Source organism: Lissotriton helveticus, chromosome 3_1 (genome assembly GCF_964261635.1).
Source record: "Lissotriton helveticus chromosome 3_1, aLisHel1.1, whole genome shotgun sequence".
In the NCBI taxonomy this organism is placed as follows: Eukaryota; Metazoa; Chordata; class Amphibia; order Caudata; family Salamandridae; genus Lissotriton; species Lissotriton helveticus.
In genome coordinates this window covers 2076856611-2076879968 of record NC_136061.1, presented here as the reverse complement: position 1 = coordinate 2076879968, position 23358 = coordinate 2076856611, and the positions used below count along the sequence as shown (strand labels likewise).

The window sequence follows — 23358 nt, the reverse complement described above, 5'->3', positions numbered from 1 at the left end:
ATTATTTGAGTGGAGACCAATGTGGATATTGTGTCCAATTTGGCGACCCAATCCTTCACTTCCCACATAATATTTATGGGGAAGCAATTAATTCCATTATCTATAAACATAATCTAGAATTCATGGAGCCTTGTGAACACGATGAAAAGAAAATCATTCCAAACATATGAAAGGACGAGATCTTCCTCGAATATTGACCACGCCATAGTATCTGGGGATTGTAAGGAGCTAGTGGAAAAGTTTTGCAACCTTGAAAGCTTGTTTAGCGACCATCACTCCTGATTCTGAAGCCAAGCCTTCCTCGGCAAGAAAGGGGAAAGACAACTGACAAGTATTGATACACAAGTTAGTAATGGAGTCGGGCGTGAATCCAAGAATATTCATGGGAAATTTAGTAAGGAAAAAAACAAAACGACAAACACCTGTTTGGATAGTTCTTCCTTAAACACTGACATTGTATCTGCTTTTCACAATATAATGACTGAAATCTCTGGCGATCTAAAAATAAGATAAATAGTGATCACACTACCAGATGGTTCGACCAGGAGTTTTCAAAGATAAATAAGGAACTAAAAGTAGCCCTAAAAGTAAGACCCAGGGATAGTGAAAGGATTCCTACTCTAAGAAAAAAATTATAAATACACCCTGAACTTAAGGAAAACAGAAATTCGAGAAAGGAATGGGAAAAACTGATCCAAGCTGCTGAGGCACATGACCAAATTTTATTCTGGAAAACGATAGACCACCCTTTTTTTAAGGATACAACAGTGGCAACAATAGAGACCCTAGTAACAATTGATTAATGGACAACGCACTTTGAGCATATTTTTAACCCGGACAGTGAGATCGTCACGAAAGCTGGTAACAGTAATCTCATTTTAGTGGAAACTGTGAAGATAGCACCCATTACCGTAGAAGAAGTTAAAAACGCCTTAAATAAAAGTGTGTTAGACCTGGGGGTCTCTAGTTGGTTGAGGTAGGTACCTTAGTCCAAATAGGGACCCTTGATTCCAGTCAGGGACACACTCTCAGATAACCTCTGCTCACCCCCTGGTAGCTTGGCACGTGTAAAGCATTTGCAACCACGCTCCCAGTCCACAGTGATAACACCACAAATGGACACCACAATGGTTTTATAAACATAGCGGTATCTTTATCAAAAGGAATACGATGAGACCAAACGATAGAAATCCAACATATGCGTATATGTAATATTTCACTTTGCCGGTTATTAGGCAAGCAATCACTTGTAGGTTCCTGCGGTATTAATGAGCAGTTCACGATAATCTAATGCAATGCAAAGCAATTCGTAATGCAGTATGTAATGTAGTAATAAGACAGTCCTAATGCACATACTAATGCAGTTCGTAACGCAGGAAATATACAGGTCATAATGCAAGAATAATGTGGTTCGTAATGCACGAATAATGCAGTTCGTAATGCAAGAATCAGGCAGTTCGTAATGCAAGAATAATGCAGTTCGTAATGCAAGAATAAGGCAGTTCGTAATGAAAGAATAAGGCAGTTCGTAATGCAAGAATCAGGCAGTTCGTAATGCAAGAATAATGCGGTTCGTAATGCAAGAATAATGCGGTAAGCCAATCTGCGTGGTCAACTCGGGCAATCCTAGGCACTAACAGCAGAGACAACAGTCATAAGCTTAAAGGGGCGGCCCCGGTACTGCTGGACAGGTATGGGCTGCTCGGGGACTCAGCACGTCTAATGCAGTGCAGCGGGAGAGAGATCGGAGCACTCCTTCACTCCTCCTGCATGCCTCCCAGGCCACACACGCTTGCGGCTCCCAACAGGAGTCCAAGCCTTACCTGGGGGTGCTATACTTCGCTCGCTCTCTCTCTCCCCGCTCGTCGGACGTCCTGCTGGGCAGCCCGATGATGTTGCAGCTCCGTTGTGAGGTGACGCAGTAGCTTGATGGGTTACGACGCTGCCTTCTCCTTCATTGACGATCTTGGACAGATTAATTGGCGAACAATGATCACGATCCCTTTTAGCTTGCAGCTTCCTTAGCTTCAAGATATCGTATAGCATGTTGCGGCTCGGGCCGGCGACGGCAATCCTTACTCACTGCCTCAGTTACAATGATGGGTCGGGCCACAAACAGCAATGCAGCAGCGTGGACGATGTTTCACGCTGCTGGGGCAATGCGGTCACGGGGCACCTTGTAAACATTACCACGGACCACACAACAGTCTCAGGCATGCAAAAAGCACACACACCAAGCATCGCTGAGACGCGGTCGGAAACTTTGATGTTCCTGAGTTTTCACAACAGGGGACCAGCTCTCCTCGGACAGTTGGAGACAAGTTACTTCAGGACACAGCACACAGAAAAGTCCTCTCAAGCAAGGGGACACACAAAGTGCCTTGTCCTCTCCTTAGTCAAATCAACAAACTGCAGGCCATCCCCAGAACACACAGCAAGGGCAGTCCTTCTCTTCAGTCTCTTCAGCTGTTCTTCTTTGGCAGATGTTCCTCTTGATCACAAAGTAGTTTCAATCCTTTTTCAGTCTGGATTTCAGTCTTGAGTTCAGGGGTTTCAGCTCTTACATTTATACCCCTAAATGCCTTTGAAGTCTTTGTGTTGAGGGGGCCCTGAGCCCGGTCCACACCAGACCTGGGTGTGTTCCTGCCAGTGCACACCCTCTTCCTTTGATAGTCAGGGTCTGGGCCCAGACACTCCGCAGGAGGTGGAGCCATCCTTTGGAGGCAGCAACACAACCCTCTTCACATCCAGGGGGCTACTCCTCCCCCCACATCAAATGCAGGCCAGCCTGTTGCTGTCTCACATACTGCTCCCTGGTGTCAGGACACTTCCCACACCCTGTCACATCGAAACCCAGACAGGCAATACACAACCAGGCAGAGGCACACAGGATGGTTTAAGACAAGAAACCAGCCACTTCCAAAAGCGTGATTTCTAAACAAACAATTTAAAAATCATCTTCACAAAAAGATGTGTTATTAAATTCAGGCACACTAAACTCCATCTCGCCATCTTATGCTTATGAGAAGAGAGGCTGGAAACATGGGACACAGCATTTCCCATTCTTTACTATGGCAAGATGGCCTTGCAACAGTGAAAAACGAATTTGGCAGCATTTCACTGTCAGGACATGGTACACACCTGGTACACACCTGTCCTGACACATGTCCTACCTTTCACATACACTGCTCCCTGCCCAGGGGGGTACCTTGGGCCTACTATAGAGGTGCCTGAAGTGCACAAAAAGGGATGGGTAAGGCCTGGCAAGTGAGTGCACTTGTCAGGACAACAAGACAGTTAACAAACTGCACGCAGACACTGCAGTGGCAGGCCTGAGATCTCTTTTTAGGGCTACTTGTGTGGGTGGCACAATTAGTGCTGCAGGCCCACTAGTCACAATGCCATTACCAGCCCTGGCACACAGAGTGCACTTTACTAGGGAATTCACTAGTAAGATAAACATACCAATTATGGACAACCAATTACCATAACACTTTATTCAGGAAGTACTTGCACTTTGACGCTGATCAGCAGTGGCAAAGTGCCCAAAGCATCTAAGTCGGCAACATAATGTCAGAAAAAGGTCTAGGAGGAAGGCAAAAAGTTTGAGGAACTTTAACCAAAAAGAGCCAAGTCCAACAAAGTGCAAAGGGCAAAGCTACAGTACCAGATGGGGTACCTATAGGATGTTTTTAAATATAATATAGATTTCTGGTCACCGATTTTATTAAGTGCTTTTAATGCTACCATAGGAGGAGTGCTACCAACAATGTGGCTAGAAAGTATAATAGTACCTATATTTAAAAAAAATAATAGAGGGAAAGCTAAGTGCTACCACCCCATATCCCTTCTTGATTCTCCATCCAAACTGAGGGACAGAATTAAGTTGGGAAGACTGTAAAGTTGGGTAAACGAGGAGAATATCCTAACTGAGGCTCAGTATGGATTTAGAAGGGGTATTGGGATGGTGGAACAATGCCTAAACCTCGAGTTATTAATAGGGAAATATACCCGAGCTAAGGAAGGTCAGTTACACCTCTGCTTTGCTGATCTCACCAGCGCTTTTGACCTGGTTAACCATGCCAAATTATGGCAAACATTGAATGGGCTGGGCGCTCCGAATGATATTATTGTTTATTTATCGCAGATTTACACTTATTTAACTTCTAGAATGTGGTTTTTTACAAAAGGCGAATGCACCCCTGCCTTTAGAGTTACTCGGCGGATACCACAAGGATGTGTTTTAGCGCCCATTTTATTCTCCTTATATATAAATTACATTGACCTATTTTTATAAAATCTAAGTGTTGACGCCCCCAGAGTGGCACACGCATCACCCCAGTACTCCTATACGCAGACGATGCGGTCTTGCTATTGGGGACTGCAAATGGCCTACAATGTTTAATAGAAAAATTCACGCAATTCATGTCTGAAAAAGATTTACTGTTGAATCTCAGCTAAACTTTCGGCATGACCTGCGGTAAAACTAGAGTGAAGAATAGGCAACATCATTTGGGGGGTGCCCAAATTAATAGAATAACATCCTTTACTTACTTGGGTATCCTTTTTAATAGGTATTTTGCTTGGGGTGCACATATTGACCTATGAAAGCTGAAATTTTTGCGGTCATGTGAGGGCATTTTCAGATTTTCTTAAAAAATTAGCAACAAACCGGTACGGGAAATCTTTACATTTTATAGGAGCAAGTGTATTACAGGCGCATGCCATGGAGCAGCAATGTGGGGAAGGGCTAACACATCCCTGTTGCAAACCCAGGACAACATTTCTTTTAAAAGGATGTTGGCAGTCCCGAATTCCACTGCCTCCTATATAGTTCACAAAGAGCTGTGCCTATCTAACAATGATTTTATTAGCACGGCAGCAATTATGTTTTGGCATGGAATCTAGACGAAAGATGAGGCTAAGTTCACCAAGGATATAATAATGGATTGCCTTGCCCTTGATCATAGCAGGAAAATTCCCTGGTCAGAGTATATCCAGAATCTTTTAGAAGAATTTAAGGTGGACCCTGATCTCCATGAGTCAACGTCTATCCAGGATTATAGCAAAAGAGATTTAAAGGCAAGGCTAGTCACTTCTAGGCAATATGTAAGATCTGAGATAGCTGGATTAAAACAGAGTGTCAAATCTTACTGTGAGTGCCCTCTGTTGGTGGGCATTCAACCGTATCTTATATTGGAAAGAAATATACAGTATAGATTTTATTTGACCAGACTACGGGTCGGTTCCTTACACTATCTAATAGTTTTCCCTAGATCTGGAAAGTGGAGTCATAAACTCCCAAACTGCCCTTGTGACGGAAAGTCTTCTCAGTCCACGCTGCATTTTTTGTAGTTTTTACAGGGACATTCTGAAATTTGTGTTAAAACCACTTTTTCTAGAAAAAAACTATATTTTTATAAATATGCTTTTAATTAAATCTGTAGTCTGGAAAACGATAAAACTCGAAACGCAGTAATTGTTTTTATACCAATGGCAATAAGGAGAAGAAAGGAAAACTCACATTTAGAAGCCCTAATGTATGAAAAACAAGATGTTTAAAATCTTCGAAGGACTATAATTCCCAGCCTTAAATTAGTCACTGCCCTGCACTTGTCACAATTTATCACCTAATCACCTTTATTTACATATGCCAAATGACCCTGATTTTAAGCTTTTATAAATGTTGTTTTATAGTGTAATTATATGATGTGATGCGTTGGACCAAAATGTATTTATATGTTTACTTTATGATTACTTTTATCATTAACCATGATTAATTTTTGTATTGGTAAACTGTTTTGTATTATTAACTGTTTCCTTGTTATAAGCTATCAACTATGATTGATATTGGAATAGCAACCCATGCAGAAACTTGTAGATGGGACACCTGGATTAATGATGTTATTTTATTGGGTAGAATGCTTTTATGGTTGTTTTCATGCACCGAATAAAGTTTGATTGATTTGATTTGAAATACTTTTTTAAACGGCATCACTTAAGAAGCATTTTAGATACTACCAAAGTCGTACTTTATGGAATATTAACAGAGTTATAGTTTTGTACTGGGGTACAGAGAAGCTCTGCTTCCTAAACTTGTCTTGATATTTCTCACTAGACCTCTACTAAGGAAACCTTACCAACCTTAACCTTGCTACACAAACAACCTTAACATTGCTACACAAGTAATATCATCTCAGACAAAGGACAATGTGGAAAAGATAATCACCCTCGATTGCCAAAAATATAATTTCACTAATTTCCAAAAATTAAATTAACAAACTGGAACTTGCACTACATTCCTCAGGCTATGCTGACCAATAAACTCATTTTTAAAGAAGGCACTAACTGGCAATAAAGGTCGGCTTTCCATAACTTGAGATCTAATACTCCAGTTAATTATGATATAGCCTTCACAAATGTTTTCTTCTACCGCTTAGTTATTTCAAGATAGGATGTCAAGCCAAAATGTCCATCAAACAACATTGTTTATAAAACAAAAACAGGCAAAAAAAAGCTCACAATCTTATTTAAATGTACTCCCCAACATTTTCTAAATCACTGCTGCTCCAAGTAAATTATTTTCTAATACTGTTCATGAACAGTCTACAGGACGTATCGTTTTCTTTGGCTCGGGATCTAACTTTCCAATAATGCCCTGTAAAATGTTCAATAATTCTATATTAATGTTTATGCTCCTAGTGACCAATGCCAAATCACAACATAAGATAGAATACATTTTGTGCATATCACACAAACCATGATTTCATAGCATTAAACTTAGTTATTCTAAATTCTCGTTTAATATAGGTGCATTTGGAAACTTCAAGTGACGAAACACTGGATACTTCAAAGGATATTTAAGTTTGATTTTTTTCCTAGATTACCTACCATTGGGTCCCTAAACTTAACTCACCTTTTCATGAAGAGCGGAAGTTGCTCCTGAAACACCTCGTGGGTTGCTTTGACGTCAAGAGCACAGTACCTCATTAAATCCTATAAAGGTTTAAAAAAAAAAGCAAAGGAAAGTTGTGGGAAACTGTAGCTGAAAATCTAAAAGTTATGAAATATGTTTAGGTAGTATGCCAACATGTAATTTGCAATTGGGGCTCATGGTTGTATGACATCAAGGGCCCGATGTAGGTAAATCTTTTTTACCACTTCTTAAATACCGATTCATACCGAATCGGTAAATACCGAATTTTGCAAGGGTGCAGGGGGTGTCACTTTGACACCCTCTAGCACCCCAAAGACGGGCATGTGTGCCATGTGGCACACAGACATGCCCTAAGGGCATGTCTGTGTGTCACATGGCACAGGTGTGCATGCACAGATGTGCATGCACACCTGGATTCGGTATTTCACCACCCAATTGGATTGGGTGGTAAAATACCGAATCTAAAAGGCCTGTAGCACTGGAAACAGTGCTACCTACATCAGGAATTTTCCGAATCGGTAAAATTACCGATTCGGTATTTTACAGAATCAGTAAATTTACCAATTCGGTAAATTTACAGATTCTGTAGAATATAGCCCCCTACATCTCAATGACCCATTTACCGGTCGGTAACGGCCGAATTCGGCCGTTACCGACCGGTAATGGCCACCTACACCGGGCCCCTAATATTGTATACACAGTTACGTCTGTGCAGAGCCATCTGCATTTTTCTTATATCACAGGTATTAATCCCCGTTCATTTTAGACCATTGAAACAATGAACTTGCAACAAGTTTATGTACACATTTCTTTAACTAATCAATGTTCACTCACAATTCAATCTGTTAAGTTGCCATATACTATAGAACAATACACTCGGCTGAAAACATTAGAATTTTAGCGCTAGCACATGTGTGCATCTGCAACTATTTAAGCAGCATTAAGGAATCATATTCCATTTCTAGGTTAAGCCTATTGCTTTTATCCTAGGAGCAAGTTCACACCTCGTTCACGCCTCTTTAAATGCTAATTACTGTCTTGCAGAAGTAATAGAAGAAAAGGAAGATTTAGCTTTCAGGGGCTGAAGGCGGAGCAATGGCAAATATTTAAATCTTACCTTTCTGAAATATTTAGAACAATCCAACTTCATCAATGAATTGGATTTGTATCAACTATTAAAAATAGTTCTTTAAATATTTTGTTAGCTAGTCCCATTCGAGAAAATAGCTTTGAGTGCATAGTCACTGTAAGGACATGTTTAACATTACAGTTTTACATTCCCAACTTTTACATACCATGCACCCTACCTTTATGGGCAATAAGGCCTAGTTAGGGTGACTTATAAATATTAAACAGGAAGCTTCAGGCTTGTCAGAGGGGGGTATTTTGACAAGTTGAAATTGTAGTAAAACAGCACAGCCAGGCTACTGGTGGCAGGCCTGTAGTAATGTTTTACTCTGTCACTGTATTGGTCGGCACAATGAGTGCTGCAGCCCACTGGTGACATTTAGCTTATAGGCCCTGGGTATGCTGGGGTATCATATACTATGGACTTATGGGTGAGTTACATTTGCCAATCCAGAGTATACCAATTTTACCATGTCAGTTGGAGGAGCAAAAGCACTTTACCATAGATTAGCATGGGTGAAGTGCAGAGTTCTGTAGCCCAGCAAACAAAGGGTTCAGCAAAAAGGCAAGAAATTCAGCATGACACTGCAGAAAGGGAAAATGTCCACCAGCCCGACACAGACTTAAAAATATAATGTACACTCTCTGGTATTGAAAATATTTTTAGGGGTGAAATATTTGTATTTATTTAGTAGTCCACACAACTGCACTGTGAAAATTTGCAATAAACATTACACAGTGTACATTTTCACAGTGTCAATGAAGCAGCAATAGAACAAAAACACGCATGTCCCAGCTCAAAACTGAGTGCAATTAGAGAGAATGGAGTAACCCAGCTGCTGCACAACTACATAGCACAATCCAGCTGTATTTCATACACTAAAGAAACATCACCATATTCCATCTTATACACTCTGTCAGAATCTCCCTCTGAATCTAGAAAGGAAAACAAGATTAGAACAGCTTATCTTTCACTTAATTAACTTCAGTTTTCTAGACTCCTCCTGGTTTTAAGCCTCAACAAAATAGGCTAGTATTTACTGTTAATTTTTCATAGCATAGTTGCAGGTCTTTTCAGCACTTTTAAGTCACACAGCTGAGAGCTTTAAAAATATGAATCTTTGATACACCCGCCTTCCAAATTCAGGACTGCTATGTGAGTCATGTGATCATGGTGATCTCTCAAATCCCTCTGTAAACGGCACGGGGTGTCCGTGCCACAAAGGAGTTGCACAGCCATATGCACAAATGTGAATGATATACACACGTATTCCATATTTACTCCAAATTCTTCCGGTTTTTATTCAAGTTCTTTTCCGATGTTTACACATTTTTTCACCATCACGTCAAAGATGCGAAGTTTTCATGTTTTTATGCGTCTTATTATTCTGAGAGTGCCCATCCAGGCTTAATCACAGACAATTATTTAAAACTTCATGGTTCCAAAACATTCAACCCAATGCATTTCGGTCCTCAAGACCTTCTTCGGGGGTATCTACAATATTAAAAACATGTTTTAATAAACGCTCCATTTATACGAAAAGCGCTCCAACAAACTTTTAGACCAAGTGTCCCTCCCCCTTCATCGATACTATAACTAAATAAAGTGTATTGACTCTTATGCGCGCTGTTATCTCCCCCGTCCTGCAGTCTTTAAACACCCATTGGGACTGTCCCATTACACATGATAACAATGTGCCCTCTCGGTGAACCTCGCGCTCAAAAACCAATTTAAATAAATCTAAATATCCCATCTACTTAAAGTGTAACCCACATCTACCTTTCTGAATCCACAGTCGATCCTTCGTGCATCCCTGCTCCAACGTTCTGAGTATCAAACCACTCCCTCTTCTCTTCTCCCTTCGACTGCAAGCTAAGTTTCCTGTCCTCTGCGTAATGGTTTATAACCTTCTCCACCCACCTGTGTTCATTTCTACATCACGTGGTCGTCTGCCTCACCGTGTTTCTTAAAGTGCTCCTTCCCCCTCCCAAATTATCCAATGCTAACAGTTACCACTTTACTTGTGTGCATACATCAACTAAAAAATAAACTAACTGTAACCAATGAAAGTCCGTGATAAAATTATCAAATGAAATGTAAAAATGGCAAAATAAACACTTATTTGTGACATTATAACTCTAAAATGTCCACTTGAAACCAACGTCCATTGCGAACAATCTTTCCAAATGTCGCTCCTTAATGTTTGGAGAAAGCGTCCTTGACGTGTATACTTCCATTAGTCCCATTTTTCATCTGTATCAACTTTTCGGCGGGGTGCTCTAACAGGGTTAGGGACAGAATTAATGAAACTGCACTGTAAATAGTCCTGCAGCACACCCTTTGCTTTATCATTTTTAAACTTTTTGCAATGTTTTCTCAATCTTAGCGTGCAGCACTCCGTCATGCTCCGTCCCAAACAAGCACCTGAGTTAAACAGCTCTGTAAACGGCACGGGGTGTCCGTGCCACAAAGGAGTTGCACAGCCATATGCACAAATGTGAATGATATACACACGTATTCCATATTTACTCCAAATTCTTCCGGTTTTTATTCAAGTTCTTTTCCGATGTTTACACATTTTTTCACCATCACGTCAAAGATGCGAAGTTTTCATGTTTTTATGCGTCTTATTATTCTGAGAGTGCCCATCCAGGCTTAATCACAGACAATTATTTAAAACTTCATGGTTCCAAAACATTCAACCCAATGCATTTCGGTCCTCAAGACCTTCTTCGGGGGTATCTACAATATTAAAAACATGTTTTAATAAACGCTCCATTTATACGAAAAGCGCTCCAACAAACTTTTAGACCAAGTGTCCCTCCCCCTTCATCGATACTATAACTAAATAAAGTGTATTGACTCTTATGCGCGCTGTTATCTCCCCCGTCCTGCAGTCTTTAAACACCCATTGGGACTGTCCCATTACACATGATAACAATGTGCCCTCTCGGTGAACCTCGCGCTCAAACACCAATTTAAATAAATCTAAATATCCCATCTACTTAAAGTGTAACCCACATCTACCTTTCTGAATCCACAGTCGATCCTTCGTGCATCCCTGCTCCAACGTTCTGAGTATCAAACCACTCCCTCTTCTCTTCTCCCTTCGACTGCAAGCTAAGTTTCCTGTCCTCTGCGTAATGGTTTATAACCTTCTCCACCCACCTGTGTTCATTTCTACATCACGTGGTCGTCTGCCTCACCGTGTTTCTTAAAGTGCTCCTTCCCCCTCCCAAATTATCCAATGCTAACAGTTACCACTTTACTTGTGTGCATACATCAACTAAAAAATAAACTAACTGTAACCAATGAAAGTCCGTGATAAAATTATCAAATGAAATGTAAAAATGGCAAAATAAACACTTATTTGTGACATTATAACTCTAAAATGTCCACTTGAAACCAACGTCCATTGCGAACAATCTTTCCAAATGTCGCTCCTTAATGTTTGGAGAAAGCGTCCTTGACGTGTATACTTCCATTAGTCCCATTTTTCATCTGTATCAACTTTTCGGCGGGGTGCTCTAACAGGGTTAGGGACAGAATTAATGAAACTGCACTGTAAATAGTCCTGCAGCACACCCTTTGCTTTATCATTTTTAAACTTTTTGCAATGTTTTCTCAATCTTAGCGTGCAGCACTCCGTCATGCTCCGTCCCAAACAAGCACCTGAGTTAAACAGCTCTGTAAACGGCACGGGGTGTCCGTGCCACAAAGGAGTTGCACAGCCATATGCACAAATGTGAATGATATACACACGTATTCCATATTTACTCCAAATTCTTCCGGTTTTTATTCAAGTTCTTTTCCGATGTTTACACATTTTTTCACCATCACGTCAAAGATGCGAAGTTTTCATGTTTTTATGCGTCTTATTATTCTGAGAGTGCCCATCCAGGCTTAATCACAGACAATTATTTAAAACTTCATGGTTCCAAAACATTCAACCCAATGCATTTCGGTCCTCAAGACCTTCTTCGGGGGTATCTACAATATTAAAAACATGTTTTAATAAACGCTCCATTTATACGAAAAGCGCTCCAACAAACTTTTAGACCAAGTGTCCCTCCCCCTTCATCGATACTATAACTAAATAAAGTGTATTGACTCTTATGCGCGCTGTTATCTCCCCCGTCCTGCAGTCTTTAAACACCCATTGGGACTGTCCCATTACACATGATAACAATGTGCCCTCTCGGTGAACCTCGCGCTCAAACACCAATTTAAATAAATCTAAATATCCCATCTACTTAAAGTGTAACCCACATCTACCTTTCTGAATCCACAGTCGATCCTTCGTGCATCCCTGCTCCAACGTTCTGAGTATCAAACCACTCCCTCTTCTCTTCTCCCTTCGACTGCAAGCTAAGTTTCCTGTCCTCTGCGTAATGGTTTATAACCTTCTCCACCCACCTGTGTTCATTTCTACATCACGTGGTCGTCTGCCTCACCGTGTTTCTTAAAGTGCTCCTTCCCCCTCCCAAATTATCCAATGCTAACAGTTACCACTTTACTTGTGTGCATACATCAACTAAAAAATAAACTAACTGTAACCAATGAAAGTCCGTGATAAAATTATCAAATGAAATGTAAAAATGGCAAAATAAACACTTATTTGTGACATTATAACTCTAAAATGTCCACTTGAAACCAACGTCCATTGCGAACAATCTTTCCAAATGTCGCTCCTTAATGTTTGGAGAAAGCGTCCTTGACGTGTATACTTCCATTAGTCCCATTTTTCATCTGTATCAACTTTTCGGCGGGGTGCTCTAACAGGGTTAGGGACAGAATTAATGAAACTGCACTGTAAATAGTCCTGCAGCACACCCTTTGCTTTATCATTTTTAAACTTTTTGCAATGTTTTCTCAATCTTAGCGTGCAGCACTCCGTCATGCTCCGTCCCAAACAAGCACCTGAGTTAAACAGCTCTGTAAACGGCACGGGGTGTCCGTGCCACAAAGGAGTTGCACAGCCATATGCACAAATGTGAATTATATACACACGTATTCCACGTGATGTAGAAATGAACACAGGTGGGTGGAGAAGGTTATAAACCATTACGCAGAGGACAGGAAACTTAGCTTGCAGTCGAAGGGAGAAGAGAAGAGGGAGTGGTTTGATACTCAGAACGTTGGAGCAGGGATGCACGAAGGATCGACTGTGGATTCAGAAAGGTAGATGTGGGTTACACTTTAAGTAGATGGGATATTTAGATTTATTTAAATTGGTTTTTGAGCGCGAGGTTCACCGAGAGGGCACATTGTTATCATGTGTAATGGGACAGTCCCAATGGGTGTTTAAAGACTGCAGGACGGGGGAGATAACAGCGCGCATAAGAGTCAATACACTTTATTTAGTTATAGTATCGATGAAGGGGGAGGGACACTTGGTCTAAAAGTTTGTTGGAGCGCTTTTCGTATAAATGGAGCGTTTATTAAAACATGTTTTTAATATTGTAGATACCCCCGAAGAAGGTCTTGAGGACCGAAATGCATTGGGTTGAATGTTTTGGAACCATGAAGTTTTAAATAATTGTCTGTGATTAAGCCTGGATGGGCACTCTCAGAATAATAAGACGCATAAAAACATGAAAACTTCGCATCTTTGACGTGATGGTGAAAAAATGTGTAAACATCGGAAAAGAACTTGAATAAAAACCGGAAGAATTTGGAGTAAATATGGAATACGTGTGTATATCATTCACATTTGTGCATATGGCTGTGCAACTCCTTTGTGGCACGGACACCCCGTGCCGTTTACAGAGCTGTTTAACTCAGGTGCTTGTTTGGGACGGAGCATGACGGAGTGCTGCACGCTAAGATTGAGAAAACATTGCAAAAAGTTTAAAAATGATAAAGCAAAGGGTGTGCTGCAGGACTATTTACAGTGCAGTTTCATTAATTCTGTCCCTAACCCTGTTAGAGCACCCCGCCGAAAAGTTGATACAGATGAAAAATGGGACTAATGGAAGTATACACGTCAAGGACGCTTTCTCCAAACATTAAGGAGCGACATTTGGAAAGATTGTTCGCAATGGACGTTGGTTTCAAGTGGACATTTAAGAGTTATAATGTCACAAATAAGTGTTTATTTTGCCATTTTTACATTTCATTTGATAATTTTATCACGGACTTTCATTGGTTACAGTTAGTTTATTTTTTAGTTATGTATGCACACAAGTAAAGTGGTAACTGTTAGCATTGGATAATTTGGGAGGGGGAAGGAGCACTTTAAGAAACACGGTGAGGCAGACGACCACGTGATGTAGAAATGAACACAGGTGGGTGGAGAAGGTTATAAACCCTTACGCAGAGGACAGGAAACTTAGCTTGCAGTCGAAGGGAGAAGAGAAGAGGGAGTGGTTTGATACTCAGAACGTTGGAGCAGGGATGCACGAAGGATCGACTGTGGATTCAGAAAGGTAGATGTGGGTTACACTTTAAGTAGATGGGATATTTAGATTTATTTAAATTGGTTTTTGAGCGCGAGGTTCACCGAGAGGGCACATTGTTATCATGTGTAATGGGACAGTCCCAATGGGTGTTTAAAGACTGCAGGACGGGGGAGATAACAGCGCGCATAAGAGTCAATACACTTTATTTAGTTATAGTATCGATGAAGGGGGAGGGACACTTGGTCTAAAAGTTTGTTGGAGCGCTTTTCGTATAAATGGAGCGTTTATTAAAACATGTTTTTAATATTGTAGATACCCCCGAAGAAGGTCTTGAGGACCGAAATGCATTGGGTTGAATGTTTTGGAACCATGAAGTTTTAAATAATTGTCTGTGATTAAGCCTGGATGGGCACTCTCAGAATAATAAGACGCATAAAAACATGAAAACTTCGCATCTTTGACGTGATGGTGAAAAAATGTGTAAACATCGGAAAAGAACTTGAATAAAAACCGGAAGAATTTGGAGTAAATATGGAATACGTGTGTATATCATTCACATTTGTGCATATGGCTGTGCAACTCCTTTGTGGCACGGACACCCCGTGCCGTTTACAGAGCTGTTTAACTCAGGTGCTTGTTTGGGACGGAGCATGACGGAGTGCTGCACGCTAAGATTGAGAAAACATTGCAAAAAGTTTAAAAATGATAAAGCAAAGGGTGTGCTGCAGGACTATTTACAGTGCAGTTTCATTAATTCTGTCCCTAACCCTGTTAGAGCACCCCGCCGAAAAGTTGATACAGATGAAAAATGGGACTAATGGAAGTATACACGTCAAGGACGCTTTCTCCAAACATTAAGGAGCGACATTTGGAAAGATTGTTCGCAATGGACGTTGGTTTCAAGTGGACATTTTAGAGTTATAATGTCACAAATAAGTGTTTATTTTGCCATTTTTACATTTCATTTGATAATTTTATCACGGACTTTCATTGGTTACAGTTAGTTTATTTTTTAGTTGATGTATGCACACAAGTAAAGTGGTAACTGTTAGCATTGGATAATTTGGGAGGGGGAAGGAGCACTTTAAGAAACACGGTGAGGCAGACGACCACGTGATGTAGAAATGAACACAGGTGGGTGGAGAAGGTTATAAAACATTACGCAGAGGACAGGAAACTTAGCTTGCAGTCGAAGGGAGAAGAGAAGAGGGAGTGGTTTGATACTCAGAACGTTGGAGCAGGGATGCACGAAGGATCGACTGTGGATTCAGAAAGGTAGATGTGGGTTACACTTTAAGTAGATGGGATATTTAGATTTATTTAAATTGGTTTTTGAGCGCGAGGTTCACCGAGAGGGCACATTGTTATCATGTGTAATGGGACAGTCCCAATGGGTGTTTAAAGACTGCAGGACGGGGGAGATAACAGCGCGCATAAGAGTCAATACACTTTATTTAGTTATAGTATCGATGAAGGAGGAGGGACACTTGGTCTAAAAGTTTGTTGGAGCGCTTTTCGTATAAATGGAGCGTTTATTAAAACATGTTTTTAATATTGTAGATACCCCCGAAGAAGGTCTTGAGGACCGAAATGCATTGGGTTGAATGTTTTGGAACCATGAAGTTTTAAATAATTGTCTGTGATTAAGCCTGGATGGGCACTCTCAGAATAATAAGACGCATAAAAACATGAAAACTTCGCATCTTTGACGTGATGGTGAAAAAATGTGTAAACATCGGAAAAGAACTTGAATAAAAACCGGAAGAATTTGGAGTAAATATGGAATACGTGTGTATATCATTCACATTTGTGCATATGGCTGTGCAACTCCTTTGTGGCACGGACACCCCGTGCCGTTTACAGAGCTGTTTAACTCAGGTGCTTGTTTGGGACGGAGCATGACGGAGTGCTGCACGCTAAGATTGAGAAAACATTGCAAAAAGTTTAAAAATGATAAAGCAAAGGGTGTGCTGCAGGACTATTTACAGTGCGATCTCTCAAATCCGCCACAATCATTCCTGTACATGCTTCACTGCTACGAAGCATCAGAACATAGAAGCCTTCATATCATTGCATCCTCTGCGTCTCCGAAGAGCTCAGTCTAAAGAATGAGTTAGGCCTCACCTTTGGGATCAGTTACCTTCATAAGAACACGCAACTTTAGGATCTGGATAGTTCTGGACCAAGCTTCATTTTCTATTCATCCATTTTTGATTCCAGACGCACCATTGAGAAATACATACATTTCTCAAATATCTGTTGTCTACTGGTTCCTACTCTCAACTAGTGGCACCTTTTAACAGGACCTCCACCACTTTGACTAAGTGATACTTATCCTGTCCACAGCCCTACCGCTATCCCTATGATGCTGTTCCACCTATACTTCATGCCAACACAGTTTCTTTCCAGTTCCACTAGAACTCCAGAGGGTCTGCTCTCACTTGGACTGAGCCACGCAGGGCCTCCAGCACTCCATCACCTCAGTGTTGTCCAATCTTCAGAACTTGAGGCAGGAGGCAGTGGAGAGGAGGTGTACAGGAGTTCCAAGTTGCACTCAAGGTGGACGGCGTCTCAGAGAGCATTCTTGGGAACTCCAGCGTGCACAAGTGTTGACACTGCATATTTTGGATGGTGGCAAAGAGATCGATCAAGGTTTCCTCCCATTGCTGAAAGCCGCCCTGCACCACCTTGGGTTATAACTACCATCCATGATGCACTAGAGGACTAATTGTGGTCGAGCCGTCACCACTACAGGTCTTTTGCAGTCTCCTCCAAAACCTGGTTGGAATGCGACAGATTTCCTTAGAGGCCCACTGGGAGTTCAGATCCCACTGCAGAGCCTGCATGTGCAATCTGGTGAAGTTCACCAGGAGGATGAAAGAGGTCAAGAGGTCATGAAGTACAGCATCCACTCTCCCTGCAACCCAGAACTGAGGCTGAAGCGTAAGGATCATAACCTGATTGTCTAGGGCTCACTGATACCAGAAGGAAGGATCGAAACTGCACTGTATCCACAACTGCTCCAATGAACCTCTTCAAAAATAGTCAGGTGTGAATGTGGCACCTCAACTGAGTTCTCCAAGGATGTGAAGGGGTCAGCCACTGTCTGAAGGTGGTTCACAACCTTCAGACAGACCTTCAGCCCGAGAGATGACTGGCTGTTGAAGGCGAGTCCGCTTTTAACAGCCAGTCATCAAGGTAGGGGAAGACTGGTATACCCAACCACCAAAGGTGTTCAGTGACCACCACCATCACTTTCAGGAACACCTGAAGGGCAGTGGTGAGGCCGTAGCAGAGAACTTAAAACTGAAAGTTCTCTAGGCCCACCAAAACCACAAGTAATGTCTGTGAGACAGCAGGACGGGGATATAAACATTGTAGTTGTGTTGGTCCAGCGCTATCATCCAGTCTCCTGAATTCTGGGCAGATAGAACCTAGGTCAAAGTAAGCACATTGAGGTTTTCATTTTTCAAGAAGTTACAAGGGCAGAGACCTAAAAGTGGACGAAGACATCCATCCTTCCAAGAAATAACAGTAGGTAACATTCTGTCCATATTTCCAGTACCAGAACCCTTTCTATGGCTTCTTTGTCCAAAAAAGCCTGGTCTTCTGGTCTCAGAACAGAATGGTCTTCCGAAACCACTTGGACATGGATAGGAAATGTGGCGGGTTAAACAGAAGAGTGGGGATATATATATGATTAACTATATAGAACACCTATTTGTAGATTTCAACCTCAAAATGACTGGAGGTCTATTGCAGAGGTGGAGGGCCTTGGTATTGTCTTTGTACCAAACCCCGCTGAAGCCTCAAAAAGAGGAAGATTGCTGGGGATTCTGCACAGTCACAGAAAGGCCCAGGTAACATGCAGTGGCCCTGGTTTCCTGAAGTGCCCCAATACATAGTCTGCTTTGTCCCCAAAGAGAAGGATACTATCAAATGACATATCATTAAATAAAGTTTGGAAGTCACCTAAAACAAAACGTTGATTTCATCCACTCGTGGGGCCGGAGAACTAAGCTGGTAAAGACTGTCCTACCCAAGCTGTCAGTAGTCTCCAGCCCAGAGCGGAAGACACGTTTCTTCCCTAACTTTGAAGATCTGGATAGGGATCTTTTGAAGGAATGGGAGGAAGGTTTATATGAGGCATCGTACAAAATGATGAGGATTCTTGTAGAGAATTCTGAAAGAAAAGTGAATACACTTAAGAAACAAATAGCACATTTGGAAAAGGAGATTAAGTAATTGAATCTAGCTGATGCAACTAGTAAAGATTATGAGATTCTAAAAAAGGAGATTGCTAATTATCAAATATATTTAAAAGAAAAAAACTAAAGAAGATTAGAATGGATGATGGGGATTATGAGAAAGGTAGATTTTTTTGCATTTTCTCTGAAATATGATAATATCATTGGAAAAACAGACAATTTGGGGTTGAAAGCATTAGAGACAGTGAATCTTAACTAACTTCCGCATGCTTACATCAGTTTCTTTCTGATCTCTGTCCACACCATCGGACGCAGAGCCCATAAAATTTGGATACACCAGTGAGCAGATCTTTAATGCTGGGATGCTTTAATGGACTTGATGAGTCCATTCTACAGAACAGGGAGGAATTTACAGTTAGATGGAGTCTACTAAAAAAGATGTTACAGAAGGTAAGCAACTTGTTCCTCTGATAGCCTTATAAGTGCATATTCCTCACCTTGTGAATAGATCCTAAAGCACAACCTCCTCAGATGGTAGTTCTGTGTAACGACTCAGAACAGGAAATCCTGAAGGACAGATCAGGAGAAGTGCAGTGCCCGTCCTGCCGGGCCTAGCTGTCCAGACAATAGCACTTTGTGAATGTGAGGAGGGGTGCAAACATAGTACCCTGGTAAATGTCCAAGACTGGCACACCATGAACTAGTACAGTGATAGCTGCCTTTGCTGTGGTGGAGTGAGTATGCAATGCTCCTGGTTATGCCTGTATCAGATCTTTACAGATAAGGAAATATATTGGGAGATGGTTTTCTTTTGTAGTGCTTTCTCAGTTTTGGCTAAAAAAAATAAAAACACAAACTGTTGATTAGCCAATTGATATTCTCTGATCCAATTGATGTACAAGCAGAGGGCCCTCTAAGGATCAAGAAGATGGTGGTTTCTTGAACCGATGAGGCAGAACTTAGAAAAAAGGTAACGTGATTGACAGTTCTATGTGGAAGGGTGTCACTACCTTTGTCAAGAAAGCATTCTTTGTTCGAAGAACCAGTTTGTCCAGGAAAAAAAGAAGTGTATTGCTGTCGGATTTACAAGCCTGGATTTCACTCACTCTCTAAGCAGAAGTGATTTGGATGGGGAACACTGTTTTTATAGTTAGCAAGCACAGAGGACAGCTATGCATCAGTTTCAAAAGGAGTGCACATCAAATATGTAAGAGCCAAATTAAGGTCTCACTGGGCCATCACAACAGGTGCTGACGAGAACAGGTGGATCAGCCCCTTCAAAAATTGTAGATTTAAAAAGGGATGTCTGATCGGGCAATAGGAGAAAGGCTGAGAGGGATGAACAATAACCCTTAACTGTCACTACAGCCAGGCCTTGCTGAGCAGGAGAGAGAGAGAAAAATAAAATGGCAGACAACTTTACCTGTAAAGGATGAACGTTCCGAAGAAACACCAAACCACACATTTTTCCCAGAGTGCTGCATATACTGTTTGAGTGGAGGGACATCTGGCTGCTAGAATGACACAGAAAGATTGAAAGCCTTCAACTGTCGCTGCTCAATCTCCATGAATGGAGGTGCAGGTTGTGCAGGACTCGGCCCTGCTGCTGCAGCAGGAGTTCCTGCAGACGAGGCAGCCGAATAAGAGGACATAGGCTCCTGGCCAGATGTTCTGGTTACCATTGTTTCCTCGTCTAGACCGAAAGCGCTTTGACTTGGGCCTGGCTTTTCTTGATCTTTTTCAATACTCTGGGCAAGAACGATAGGGGAGGAAAGGATTATAGGCATCCCAAGCCCCAGTCCAGGTGAAAGATATCTCCAAAGAAGATTCGACTTGGAAACTTCGAACGTGCAAAAGCTTAGACACTGCGCTTTTTCTGCAGTGGCAAATTGATCAAATCAGGCTTCTCCCCACTGCTGGAAGATGCCCTGTGTCACTTGTAGGTTTAACTGCCATGCGTGATCTGCATGGCAACGTCGGACGAGTTTGTTCAGCCTGGAGTTTAAAGATCCTGCTAGGTGCTGGTTAACTAGGGAAATGAGCTGAGCGTTCAGCCATTTCCAGAGACACAGAGCAGCTGGGCGCTGGACACAGAACTCAGGACCCCATGCAGTACCAAATGAGATTGTGTTGTCCGTTACTACCTGTGCCCGCTCCCCATGGATAATCAGGAGTAATACCTTCAGTGCCCAACAAATTGCTTGTAACTCAAACAAGCTAATGTGGAGACAGGTCTTCACCGGAGACCAGAGTCCCTTGATCCTGACCTCTCTCAAGAGACCTCCCCAACCCAGCAACGATGCATCCATCGCAACAGTTAATTCAAGATGGGGTAGGGAGAGGCGTGTGTCACCAGTCCAATTGCAGTTGAGCAGCCACCAAAGCAGATCCCTTAGACTTCAGATCACACTGGAGCACCCATATGTGCCACGTGATGTGGTCGACTAGCAAGATGTAGGAGGCCAAGAGGCCCAGAAGCCTAAGAGCCCCTCTCACTCAGACCCGGGTTAAGGGTTAAAACATTGAGATCATGGCACAAATGTCGTGGGCTCATCGACTGGAGGGAAGGCTGGGAAAAACACCATTTCGAAGATGACCCAAATGAAGGGGAGGCGCTGTGAAGGAGTCAGCTGTGACTTTGGTGTGTTGATAAAAAGCTCACTGATGCTAACAGGTCTGCATAGTCAAGATGTGATCAGTAATGAACTAAATTGTGTGAAATTAGGGGTCCCTTTGGAGGCTATTTGACTCAAAGAAATATAGCACTCGCCCCCAGGTACTATTTAAATCGAAAAAGATTTGAGGTCCATGAAGTGGTACAATTCAATCAATTAGTTGATGGTGGTGCTGCAGGTAATTTTGTTATTCTTAATCCATATGGATTCCGAAAGAAAACACGTTGATTGTTTCTAAGGATCATAGACCAATTATTCTCAATTAAAATATTATCTTTTAGGTGTCAGGAACACACCAACATATGTTTCACCACAGTGCCAATTTAATATGTTGCTTCATCAGGGCTGAAAAAAAATTACATTAAAAAAATACAGGACGTCATCTAATAGGTATAGACAATGTGTAATTTACATTATAAATCAAAAGGGAAAAGAGAATTATAGAATTAGAAATTAAGGTAACAAAACAAAGTAAAATGAATAATCCTTGCAATATGTCTATCATTTTCTTACCTAGGAATTAGCGATTAATTGGTAGAAAGCCCGGAAGTGATCATGACCAAGAGGATTAGAAGACTTAGGCAAAAGATCGAATGTGTGAAATCATTCAGATGCTCGGTTTAAGAGAAGAGACTTGACTACTATCTTATAAAGTGAAATTCTCTGCTAAAAGCAAAAAATGGATACCACGCAGAGCTAATGACAGTGGTTATCATGCCGCTAAGTTCACTATTTTAGGCATTAGCTTGCCACAGGGGTCAGAGGATTGTGATTTGGTTTTAATACTCTTTAAACCCAAGGTGCATTGGTAAGGCCAAAGGGGAGCACTGAGAAAATAGGTGTCCTGCAAATCCAATGCCACCATCCAGTCTCCTGGGTCCATAGCAGACAGAACATGGGGCCAGTGTGAAGATTTTGAACTTGTCAGAACGAAGAAGTTCAGAAGGTGAAGACCTAGGATAAGGCAAAGGCCTGCATCCTTTTTTGTCACCGGAAAATAACAGAAGTAACAGCCAGTCCCAATCGCTGATGCCAGCACCCTCTCTATGGCTCATGTGGCCAGGAGAGCTTGGACTTCACCTAGGTGAATGGACAAGAGGTACTCCAACAGATGTTGTGGTATAGGTGTCTATAAGGGAGATGTAACAGGAAGGGTAAAATGTAACTTTGTTCTACAATTTGGAGCACCCCATGACCTGTGGTGATGCTCCTCTACCCGGGAGGGGTGAAAGGTGATGCGACCTCCCAACAGAAGCTTCTCTGATGCAAATAGTGACCTAACGTCGTTTTGCTGCAGCAACAGAGAGGCAGGGGGTTGTGATTTGGGTAGATTGTTGCCCTGGGGGGCCTGAACACTGGCAGCCTGCTCCCCTGTCTCTCCTTCAAAATGTTTGGCAGGCTTGATGTGTTTTTTGTTGTTGAGGCATGTTGTTTCAGTGCCTCAGCTGGTATCCCCTCTCAAAGCCTTGAAAGGATTGAAACTGTTGGGGGAATTGCTACATTGGCGGAGCAAGCCCAAGAAATTGTGCAGTGGGTTTGCTGTCCTTGAAATGTCCATGGGCCAAGTCCGCCTTGTGTACGATGAGACAGGTCCCTTCGAAGGGCATGTCCATAATTGACTTGATAATCCCGTGGATGGAATTCAAGCATGGCCATAAGCACCACGCTGGTCCTGACTGCTCTACCTAGACAGTCAGTAGTATTCAGGCCCAACCTGATGAAGTACCCAAACACATCTTAACTATCTTTCATGAGGCGATGGAGGTTCGGCCATACATATTTTGGTTCAGACATACTAGTGGCCTCACACTTAATTATGTTACCTATGCCTACTACCACTCCTGGAGTGTAGGCCACTAACCAGGAGTCTACAGCCATCTCTGTTCTGGGCTTTTCTTTCAATATGACTTCAAGTGTAATCCATCTCCTTGCAGTCAGCCTGATGCCTTTGGCACCAGGTGTTTCTTGACCTTCCTCTTTTTTCTTTTCCCTTGAGGTTTCTAGGACA

At 41.9% G+C, this 23358-nt stretch overlaps 1 protein-coding gene across 6 annotated transcripts in view; it reads right to left on the bottom strand.

The window, feature by feature from the left end:
* POLG (DNA polymerase gamma, catalytic subunit) overlaps positions 1-23358 on the bottom strand; it is a 575771-nt gene that overhangs the window by 400358 nt on the left and 152055 nt on the right. For all 6 annotated transcript variants that reach the window (XM_078683205.1, XM_078683206.1, XM_078683203.1 and 3 more), the window contains exon 6: positions 6917-6996. In XM_078683205.1, the coding sequence (XP_078539331.1) occupies positions 6917-6996 (80 nt within the window). The remainder of the gene's footprint in view (positions 1-6916; positions 6997-23358) is intronic.